The sequence below is a fragment of the Ipomoea nil genome, unplaced genomic scaffold (assembly GCF_001879475.1).
Source record: "Ipomoea nil cultivar Tokyo-kokei standard unplaced genomic scaffold, Asagao_1.1 scaffold0706, whole genome shotgun sequence".
NCBI classification, from domain to species: Eukaryota; Viridiplantae; Streptophyta; class Magnoliopsida; order Solanales; family Convolvulaceae; genus Ipomoea; species Ipomoea nil.
This window is the reverse complement of record NW_017617134.1, coordinates 630001-641750: the sequence shown is the minus strand read 5'-3', so window position 1 is coordinate 641750 and position 11750 is coordinate 630001. Positions and strand designations below refer to the sequence as shown.

The 11750-nt window shown below is 34.3% G+C and overlaps 1 protein-coding gene across 1 annotated transcript; it reads right to left on the bottom strand.

Annotated features, from left to right (window-relative positions):
* Nucleotides 1–4521: 4521 nt before the first annotated feature.
* LOC109176382 (glycine-rich cell wall structural protein-like) lies at nt 4522–5340 on the bottom strand. The gene has a single exon (XM_019325820.1). The coding sequence runs from the start codon at nt 5338–5340 to the stop codon at nt 4522–4524; it is 819 nt and encodes a 272-aa protein (XP_019181365.1).
* Nucleotides 5341–11750: the final 6410 nt, after the last annotated feature.

Here is an 11750-nt window from a genome sequence, read left to right as displayed (position 1 = left end):
AAATACCATTTTTTTGTGGTATCTAGACAACTATGATTAATACGGGAAAGAAAATGTATATCATGCATTCATACCATACGAATTGTCTAAAAAGCATATAATTCAAGAAATATATCCACTGATCATAAAAATGATAGTATATGCTTTAAACGAGTATAACGTGCATTAGAATAACATAAAATTACCGTTCACCAAGTTTGAGCGTGCTGATAACGTGTTGTGGGAGATTATGCCCGTTGGCCATTTAGCTCCTAACTGGTAACCGGTGAATACAGTTGCAAGTGGCACAAAATAAGAAAAGTAGAAGAAAAGTAGAGACAAGATAAGAGACAAGGAAGTTTTATTAATCTTGCATCCAAAACTCCATCTATACAAGAAGGTATTAGCACATATATATAATGTACAATTGTAACGGAAACCATAAGTGTGGTCATAATCCTCCGACCGTTACAAGTGTTATAAACACTATAATAATGTCCACTTAATATTATTTACAACAATGTACAAATTAGATGACAAATTTTAAAACCTTACAATTGCTTTCGTAGTTTTTTCGTTCACTCTTATTAATTAATAATAATAATTATTAACCACTATTCAATGGTGTGCATTGGGTAATACTAAAATTATCCCTGCAATCTCAAGTGGTAAACTTTTTTTGTATTCTTTTGTTTTATTTGTATTTTCTTTAATTGTTTATGTATTTAATAATTTTATTTCTTTATTTTTATGTAATCTAATTATTTTAAAGAAATAATTTATGTACTCTTTTTAATTTATTATTTTATTTTTGTACTTTATTTTGAATAATTTTATTTATTTAATTATATATGTAATACAAATAAATTTTTTAATTAAAAAATAATTTTACATATTATGGAATTTGATTTTTGTTATTTTTAATATTTGAATGTAATTACTATATATTGATATAAAAGAATAAATGTGGAGAGAAAATGATATTTATTGATAAAAGTTACTAATTTTTTAATGTGATGTAAAATTTGGGGTCACTTTTGAAAGTGAGTTGGAGTTGTAAAAATGTAAATAAAATAATAAAGAAATTGTAAATTTGATGGTGTGGAACTTTTAATAGTGATGGTGTGAAAGTATTGCTAGTGATATCGGGAACGTTTCTGTTCGCCATGTCATTCAGTCAGCGAACCAGGTTGCTCATGAGTTTGCTCTGGCATCTGATTCTTCTTCTGTCCTTGGGTCTTGGGAATATGTCCTGCCTGTTTGTATTTCGCACTTTATGAATTAATGCATTCCTTTGGTTTTCAAAAAAAAAAAAAAAAATAGTGATAGAGTATTTAAGGAATAAGAATAACCTAAACCCTATCCTGCATAATAGCCCCCGGATTGTTTCAATTTTCTTTAATAATATACTAGACTTAATTTCATGAATGATCCCTTACTTATTGACATTTATCAATTTTTATCACTAACTTTCAATTGGACTATAAATAATCCTTTGACTATTGAGATTTACTCATTTTCATCATCGACTTTTAATTTGATCATAAAATGAAATTTTTTAAATGAAATGTAGCCTTACTCATTAATTTTATGTCAATTTTTTTTAGCGTTTATGCATTTCCAATCAATTGGGTCTATTGCTATGAATTGACATTGAAAATGATCAAAATGATTATGGTTTTTGTCCATGTGTGCTTTATGTGACACTAACCTAAATATAAATATATATTTTTCCCAAAGTCCACATTGGATTCCGTCAGACTGGATTTTGGATGTAATATTAACTAATTTTATAAAATATATATTTCTTTTATGTGACGATAACTTTGGATTCCGTCAGATGTTGGATACACATTTATAACTAACGTGTGTTTAATTTTTGGTGATATAAAATTATAAATGTATTTATTAATTTTTTATTTTTTAGTTTTTAAAAACATAGAAAATTGAAGAAAAATAGGAAATATATTTATTTATAATTAATTTCGAAAATAGAAAATAACTTGGATTTTTTAAAATAAAATAAAATAAAATAACTTGAAAGAGAAGAAAATTTCTTTTATAAGCTTCAATTCACACTGTTTTGATAAACAAAAAATCTGACTCTTTATCAAATAAGAGTAATGCATTAAACTTCAAATTCTTATGATTGTGACTGAGTACAGGTTGGAGTCTATTAATATAGTGATCTCATCAATCTGGATGAAATATTTTATCTCTCATAGAAGACAAAATGTTGAAGAAGGAAAAGAAAATTAAATTAAAATCGTTTGATTTATTGTTTAAAATTTAATGACAGAGACAAATATCGTAACTTTAATGTTAACTAAAGTATTAAAAGTGAAATTTCTAATAATTAAGAGATCGAATTTATATCATCATAAGTATAATTTGATTATATCCAAAACCAAAAGTATCATTTTCTCAAAAATAAAATTTACAAAAATTAGACAAGTAGCATATACTAGCTTCCTCTTGTTCTATGTAACAAATTTCTTCCTTTTGTTCTTCGTGACAAGTTTTTCCTTTCTTTCCATCCGTCAAACTTTCAATAGAAAATTGATTTCTTTAAGACACAGATGGAATGAATGAGATAAGTGATTGCTAATTCAATTCTAACAGGATAGGAGTTATAATACTAAAAGCTAAACAATCTACCTAAAGTAATCCTATCTAATAGGGAAGTCATAGAATTCTAACCTATTACAATATTAATTAAAGATATAACATATAATAATAACATTGCTAACAGAATGGGCTAGAAACAGACAAGACCATAGACGCATTGGATTATTCTCGGGGGCTCAAAAAAAGGGCAAATTATGATGTGCATCCGTATACATCATGCATGGTGCATACGGATACAAAAACGACGTCGTTTTATTAAAAACGCGCGTCTCTCCTTAAAAAAAAAAAAATCAGGTTCGATTCCTAGCAACAACATATGAACTAAAATTCCAGAATCGATGAACTATAATTCCAGAATCTATGAACTAAAATTCCAGAATCTAATCTATGAACTAAAAATTCCAGAATGAATGAACTAAAATTCCAGAATCTATGAACTAAAATTTCATAATCGATGAACTACAATTTCAGAATCGATGAACTATAATTCCAGAATCAATGAAATAAAAATTCCATAATCTATGAACTAAAATTCCAGAATGAATGAACACCATAATGTTGTTGCTGAGAATTGAACCTGATTTTTTTTTTAGGGGAGACGCGTGTTTTTAATAAAACGACACCGTTTTTGCATCCGTATGCACCATGCATGGTGCATACGGATGCACAGCATAACTACTCCAAAAAAACTACTTGAAAATTCTTGAGCAATAAAACATCTCAGACTAGAATGAAGAGTTAATCAGGAACGTTGATAGTGTGGAGGTAAAAATAACTATTTTCAACATGTATCCTGATAAGGCGTGAGTGGCCGTGCACTCTTGTCCCTTAAGAGAAGTCGAGAGATCGAACCTCCTCTCATATAGAAAAATAAATCTGGCTAGCACTTTGTCTCTTAATTGGGCTGACTTCGGTGCGAACGGAAATTAATCGGAAGACTCAAAGTAAAATAGGTTTTGTTGTTCTTAAACTCAATTGACATGAACAAAGACTATGACCGGGTTGAATGAAACTTTCTAGTAGAAATCATGAAGAGGATGGGCTTTTGTGCTAAGTGGACAAAATTGGTACTAGAATTATCTCTACTATTACTGATCACATTCTCATTGAAGGAGCTAAAATCTGAATTATCCTCCTTCACAAAGGCTTAAGGCATGGAGATCCCCTCTCTCCATATACTTGCCTAACATGGTCTTAGAAGGTTTAAGTCCCCTGATTAAATCACAGGATATTAGAGGAGTTATCCATGGCCGGTCTATCACCAATCTCTCACTTGTTATTTGCGGACAACTATTTCTTCTTCTGTAGAGCAAATTCTCTTGAATGCAATGTCCTTAAAGAAGTACGGCCTATCTAAATTTATGACAACTTTTGGTTCGTCTATAAACTACAACAAATCTAAAGTGTCTTTTAGTAAAAATGTGAATAGGAAAGATCATGAAGGGGATTTTAATATTGTTAGGTGTCGGTTAGGTTTAGCCGGCCTTATGGTTTATCATGAAAGGATGAGTTAAATGGTTAATGTTCACCTACTTATAACTAATTTTGATTTTAAAAAGAAAATAACAAACAGATAATCAAAGAATTCTGTGGTTAAGCTAAGCGTGCTTGTATTAGTGGATGGTGGAAAAATCCATAGTTATTTGAACATTGACAAAGTGCAAGTTGAAATGGATCGGATGCTCTCATTGTTTGCAATGCTATATTCGCATCTATCATGGACTACGTATAGGCAATGATAGAGTGACTAACATGAAAAAGCTTTTCATTTCATTTATGGTAACAAATTAGAAAATTAACTGACAATAAAAATGGTAAATTTGCTTGTGATTGTGGTAATAAGTAAAAGTTCCCATCCCATTCTACGTAGTACGTGGCTTCATCCATGCATGCACCCACGACCGACACAAAATTTTAGTGATGTCCAAACTTATTACTACCTTCAGCTCCGAGCCAACCGCCACCGCCACCGCCGCCTCCCATTCCACCGCCAAATCCTCCACCAACTCCGCCGCCAATGCCTCCGCTAGCTCCTCCACCAACACCACCTCCGCCGCCTTTGCTAATACTCCCTCCGATTCCTCCGCCAAATCCACCACCAATCCCGCCGCCGCCGCCGCCTTTATGTATACCCCACCCTACACTTCCACCTACACCGCCACTCAACATGCCGCCGCCATTTCCAAATCCTCCCCCAAATCCACCGCCGATCCCGCCGCCTTTACCTATCTCGCCACCAATGCCGCCGCCTTTTCCTAACCCTCCCCCGGCTCCGGCGCCGCCGCCGACACCTCCTCCTACACTGCCACCTTTATCAATTCCACCCCCAACTCCGCCGCCTATTCCACCACTTTTACCATAACCTTTATCCTCACCCCCTATAACCCCACCGCCATTATCTCCGCTTCCAATACCACCGCCATTTTCTCCGCTTCCAATACCACCGCCTCCTTCTCCTCCGCCGCCGCCTTTCCCAAACCCACCGCCTATTCCACCTCCAATCCCCCAACCCTTGCCGCCTACTCCGCCGCTAACTCCTCCCCCGACACCAAACCCACCGCCGCCGCCTCCAGCACCACCGCCACCGCTGACTCCTCCCCCAAATCCGCCGCCATTATTACCACTCCAAAAGAACTTGGCATCCTCAACTCCCAAATTTCTAGCAAGAACCATCCTCCCCACAATGGCATTAAAGCAAAGCAATGCCGCCGCTAACACTCCCACTCTCATCATCTTGACGGAATGATCAGATCAGATCAGAATTGCCTTCGATCAACTTTCCGATCACTGCGTCCGGCGAAGTTCTTTAAAGGGTATAGGCCTTTATATAAAGTATATACTCACAGTTTGATAGCATTAAATAGAAATGGCTCAACTTCTCTACCGCTTCGTCACATCAATACCTCATGAGGTTGCCTTCTCATCAATTACAATCATTATTGTGTGGTCTAGCATCATACTTTCAAATAATGTATATTCAGTATACAAATAATGTATTTTTAATATATTAAAAATATACATTGTATTTAAAAAAAATACATTATTTATATAATGTACATTTAATACATGAATAATGTACTTTTTATTATGGTCCACACAATAATTTATTTTAATTCATAAGCTCACATAAAGAGCCCTAGAACTTTGATGGATTAACAATAATTTATATGGTTTTATATAACATGATATTTAAAATATTTTATAAAATGCCAAATAGTAAGGATTCAGGAAAAAAAAAACAGTGAAATTTTGTAAATAATGAATATACAATTATTTTTTATTTATATAAAGAGAATTGGAACTTTTCGATTCCTGATTTATTTCACTTTTGAAAATTTAATCCATGTAAATTAATTTGAACAAAGTTATCACATTAATTGTCATAATGTTACACTTTTAGTTTCTAGTGTGATATAATTCTATTAACATATGATGTTATTTTTATCATTTAAAATCAATATTCACGATTAAAAATGAGGTTGTCATTGAGTAGAATACATTTTTAACTATTAGTATTTATTCTAAATGATAAATATAATCTCGTAAAAAAAATTATAATAGAGTAATTATATCGCACTAGCTAGCGACTAAAATTTTGAACATTATAAACAATGAATGGGTTAAAGTTGTTTAAATTAACTCTTAGGGACCATATTTTCAAAAGTGAAAAATCATTAAAGGGCATTCCCATCAATGCATTTTGGGTAGGTTTTTGAGGAAGCTTGGCTTATGAGGATAAGAAGAGAGAAAAAAAAAATGTCTCCATGCAAGCACTTGATTTTTGGCAGTGAAGTGGGCCCACCACAACGCAACAACAGCGCCATTTGTGGGGTGTGAACTGTGAACGCAACTCTCGTGCCAAGCTGGGCGAGTAAATCTTAATTTTTTTTTTTTTTTTTTTTTTTTTAGATTTTGATTTTGTTTTTGTTTTGTTTTTTTTTTCTCTCCCGTCTCATCTTCTTTTTCATAGTCACTCTATGAAAACTCTTTAAAAATTACAACTATTGAGAATGCTCTAGCCTCTAAGCGACTAGGACACTTGAGGAACATGTTGAAATAATGAGTTTAAACTTTAAATTAAGATTGAACACGTATCTCAATTAGCTCATCCTACTTGTAAAACTAAATATATAAGTATTATTTTTTTCAATTCACCCAAATATATTAATGATTTTTTAGATTTAGTGTAGAGTGTAGATTGTAGGGGCTTACTCCAGTCCGCACAATGTAGTAGTAACAAATGAATTTATTGATGCGGCGAATTATTATTAGCTTTGACGTGTCTGGATCGGAGTGGTTGATAAAGTTGGTTTTCTCATGCTTTGCATTTAAGCCAATAATTCCATTAATTGTAAATAATGGAATTAGTGCTACATTTATGATAATCCTTCGATTTAATAATAAGGTTTTTGCATTTTAGGTTGGATGGTATATGTTGACCAAAATTCAACTTCATATGTCTCATTAATAAACGCAAAAATAGTCAAATAATCATTATTAAGTTACACATAAAAATATAATTAGACCCAAACCCTTTTGCGAAAGAAGCCTTTGATATGGGGTGACGAGTTCCCAAATTGGAGACGATGCTAGTCTCTCAAAAAGAAATTCAACTAAATGAATATATATATATATATATATATATATATATATATATATATATATATATATATATATTATAAAACTGATCTTGTATCTTTTACCTTATTTTTATTAACTGGTTATCTTAAATAGACAACTTATTAAGTTTGTTTATATTTCTTCTTCTCCTAAAATGTTAAATCCTCAATCCCAAGGGTTCCTTATATCCGTACACGATAGAAGATTTTGGAAGATATAAATCACGATAACTCAATAATTCAGTAGACAGAATCAAATGTTGGTATGCACAGAAATTTCTATATTCCTCATAGGAGAGTGGTCTCGTATGAACCGAAATATATTTTTGTAATTTTATGCTGGAATAAGTAGTTATACGCACAGGCCAGGTATAATGTAGAAGGTGGAGTGGAGGTTACCTAACTACCTAGGATTTATAGGTTATTGTTTCAACTACTATACATTCCAGCTGGCTTGGTATGTTGTACGATTGATTCAACATCAAATCAAACATCCATAATACATTGTAAATTAAATTCGGTCCAATTCATTTAATTTTCCCTCTTACTTTTGCAACCACAATTTAATTTTTTGTTGCTGGCCGGGCTGCTACGCAAGAATGGTCTTTCATCAATACCCACACTATATATCACTCATATAATGTGAAACTACGATATATTAACTCTTGCTTAGAATTTAAGATTACACTGAAGTGAGGTCACTTAATTGGTTATATTGTAATTAATGTATGTAAGAGTTAGTTTTTTTTTCCGAGTAAGAGTCACACTTTATGAGTGCGACTTAAATAGGATTCAAATTAATTTTAAATGGTAAAAATTAAAAATACTAGATGTAGGATTCAACTGGATACTTCTGACACAACATACATATCAGTATACAACGTGACACTATGGTCATGTTTGGTAACATAGTTAACTTATTACTTCAAAATGCTAAAATTTAAAAAGGTCTTCAAAACAGTTTTTTTTATCAGCTTTTTGAGAATATAATTTTGCATTTAATCAGTCATAAATTAACAATTAATTTACCAAACACTTTTCTGCAATCAACTAATGTTATCAACTGGTCAAACTCACTAACCTAATTAATTAATTGCTATTATATGATGAATTGGTACGTGTTAGTAAAAACCTGGACGCATGACTTGTGTTGTGTCGATCTCTTTGCGGTGATCTGACAGATGAAATTATCATGACAGGTTCAATCACCATGACCAAGAAGGCAAGAACCCTTCTCATTTAGATTTAAAAGAAAAAAGAAAAAAAAATAAGGAGACAAGTGTATAGTTGTGTAAATAAATGAATATATAGTGGAGTGATAATGGTTTTTGGCTTAACAACTAAAGTACATGAGACATAAGGTAAGGGGTTGGAAACTTTAAACCTCAATTAGAGTAAATTTTTGTGAGAGGTTATATTATATAGTATGTATCAAATTGAAAAAGAAACGTTGATGTAATATAAATTATTACGGAGTACGTATTAAGTTATATTACATAGTATATAATAATAATGAACTTTTTCTAACTCTGTTATTAACTTTTTTGTAACTTTTTTTCAAGGTATTAAAATATTCACTTTTAGCACCAAAAATGTTAGCTCGAGTAGAGGGGTTCAAGTTATTTAAGCATAACATCAGGAATTTACATTCATGAGGTCGGGGGAAACCCACATCTAAGTTAGTCAAATAGTTTACTTAATAACCACAATGATTCAAGTTCAACTCTCCGTTGAATTTTCTAATGAACTACTTAGGTTGGTTTACAATATTTTTATTGTGGTCATTTGCCGATTAGGATCACAAAATAAGTTTTACCCAAAACGTATTTTTGAATTGCGGCTACGGAATTTCCTGTAAACCAAAGGAATTTAAATTCATGTATGAACAAATTGAGACTCCTCTGTGTTTTATGTTTTTTTTTTTTTAAAACACTTTAATTTATACCCCTCTTTAGCTAGCCATGCTGGTTAGAGGTAATTAATTAGGGAATTAATGTCAATGTTAGTCAAATGAAATAATGTAGTTGTGTTGTACAATCGAGTTGTAAAAGTTAAATGTAGTCAAATGAAATAATGGTCGACTTGGCTGTGCATTCATAATATTTCATTATTTGGTCTCAAATGCAAAATAACCAACTCTAATAGTATATGATGAATTCAACTCACAAATCCATCGTAGGGTACTAGGGTCGCAGCTTCAAATAATGGCTCTGCTTGGTAACAGAGTTAGCTTATTAGTCAATTATGATTTATTTTTTTTTTTGAAAAGAGCCTGTGCGGCATTTATTGAAAGTAAGTTGAAATAGAGTCTGGCGGGCCAGAGTCTGAATACATAGCAGCTGAGTAATTAAAAGCCGAAGTTGCTAAAGTGTGTGCTAAGTAATTATCTGATCTAGGAATAAAACTTAGTGAAACATAATCAAAGGAAACCATTCGGCTCCTGCAGCTATCAATCGCATAGCTAAGATATAAGCAAGGTGTATCCTTTGCAAGTGATAAATATTGTTGAAGTGTCAAGCAATCCGTTAAGAGGTCGACCGATCTCTCTCCACGATCCCATAGCCAAGATAAAACTTCTTTACATGCAAACGCTTCTGCCATAAGAGGGGAGAAGCAGTCTATCATCGGTGCCTGTAGAGCTGAGATATACAATCACTGTCCGTCTTGCCCCTACAGTCGCTTTACTCGTGTTGTGGAAATACACCGCATCAAAGTTGCATCGGTTCCGCATGCCTCCATGGCTTACAGATGAGGGGATGGTCGTGTGGCTTCCGGCGGCCACGGCAGTTGGCAGTTGGACTGGAATCCGAACAGCAGGCCAGCAGCAGATTGGGCAGTAGCCCCTCGGGCTTGTTCGGTATTGGCCGTGGCAGTTCCTCGTTCGGCCGGCTGCGTGCGGTCCGGGTGTGCAAGTCGCCACGCCCGGATCGCTGTGGTTACAGTAGCAATCATCTTTCGTGGTCTAGGTAAGCATGCATCCCATACAGCACAATTTCTCGCTCGCCATACATAATATAGTAGGCCCACTGCATAAATAATTCCATCATCATCTAAAATATTCAATATTTCATTAAACCAACATGAAAAATATCTGTGACACTGTTAGGGATTGGAATGTGAGATTGTGCCCAAATGTTCATTGTATAATCACATCTGACCAAAGAGTGCATAGTATCCTCATACATGATCCCACATATAGCACATGTTGGATCAATCTTCACTCTCTTTATAATCAGGTTCTTTGTTGTGGGCAATATATCATTCAAAGGCTCTCCATAAAAATGTCTTCCATCTTGGGGGTATTTTGAGCCTCCATAATTTGGGCCATTTATCAAACATCCCTGTTGTTTGAACATAGTTCCCCACTATTCGCCTGTAACCATTTTTGACCGAGTATTCACCTGTTATGTCTCCATACCAATACCACACATCCTCATAATCCGGTGACACAGGTATTTTCAATATTCGTGTCACATCCGCTGGAATAAAAATATCAGTTAAAATGTCATGATCCCATGATCCCGTTTCCTGATCCATTAAGCCCATAACTGTTGCCTGCGCCAACTGTGGTGATTTTTCAGTAATTATTTTCACATTATTCTCATCTTGAAGCCATGGATGATCTCATATCAGGGTTGCCCTTCCATTCCCAATCCTGCGCCTAACTCCTCCCCAAATTAGTTCCTGCGCAGCCATGATACTACGCCAATAGAAACTTGGGTCATTCCCTAAACAAGCATCAAAGAACGACCCTTTAGGATAATACCTGGCTCTAAATATTCTTGACACCAACGACTCAGGTTTCGTGAGCAAACGCCAGGCCTGTTTCCCCAACATGGCTAAATTAAAGGCACGCAATTCCTTAAAGCCCAAACCCCCATACTTCTTAGGGATACACAACTTATCTCACGCTTTCCAGTGGATGCCCTGGTCATCTTTAGATCTCCACTAGTAACGGTTCATAGTTCTCTCAATAGCTGTGCAAACATTCATAGGTAATAAAAAGACACTCATTGAAAAGGTGGGCATAGACTGTGCCACTTTTCAATAAAATCTCCTTACCTGCTTGTGATAGCAATTTCTTATTCCATGACCCAATTCTTTGTCTAATTTTGTCCTCAATATATGAGAAAGCTGCTTTCCTGTTCCTGCCCACAAATGATGGAAGCCCTAGATACTTCCCAAAATTTGGAGCCTGCACAACTCCCAAGATACTGACAACCTCGTCCCTATCCTCATATCGTGTGTTCTTACTATAGCAAATACTTGATTTATAGTCATTCACTGCTTGCCCAGACATTTCCTCATACACTGATAAACACTGTTTAACCACTCCAGTCTCCTGGACACTTGCTCTAAAGAAGAGTAAACTGTCATCTGCAAAGAATAAGTGGGATATAAGGGGCTCCTCTAGCTACTCTGTAACCATGTAGTTCTCCCCTTGACTGGGCCTGTTGTAGTAATAATGAAAGTCCCTCAGCACAAATAATAAAGAGATAGGGTGATAGGGGGTCACCCTGCCTC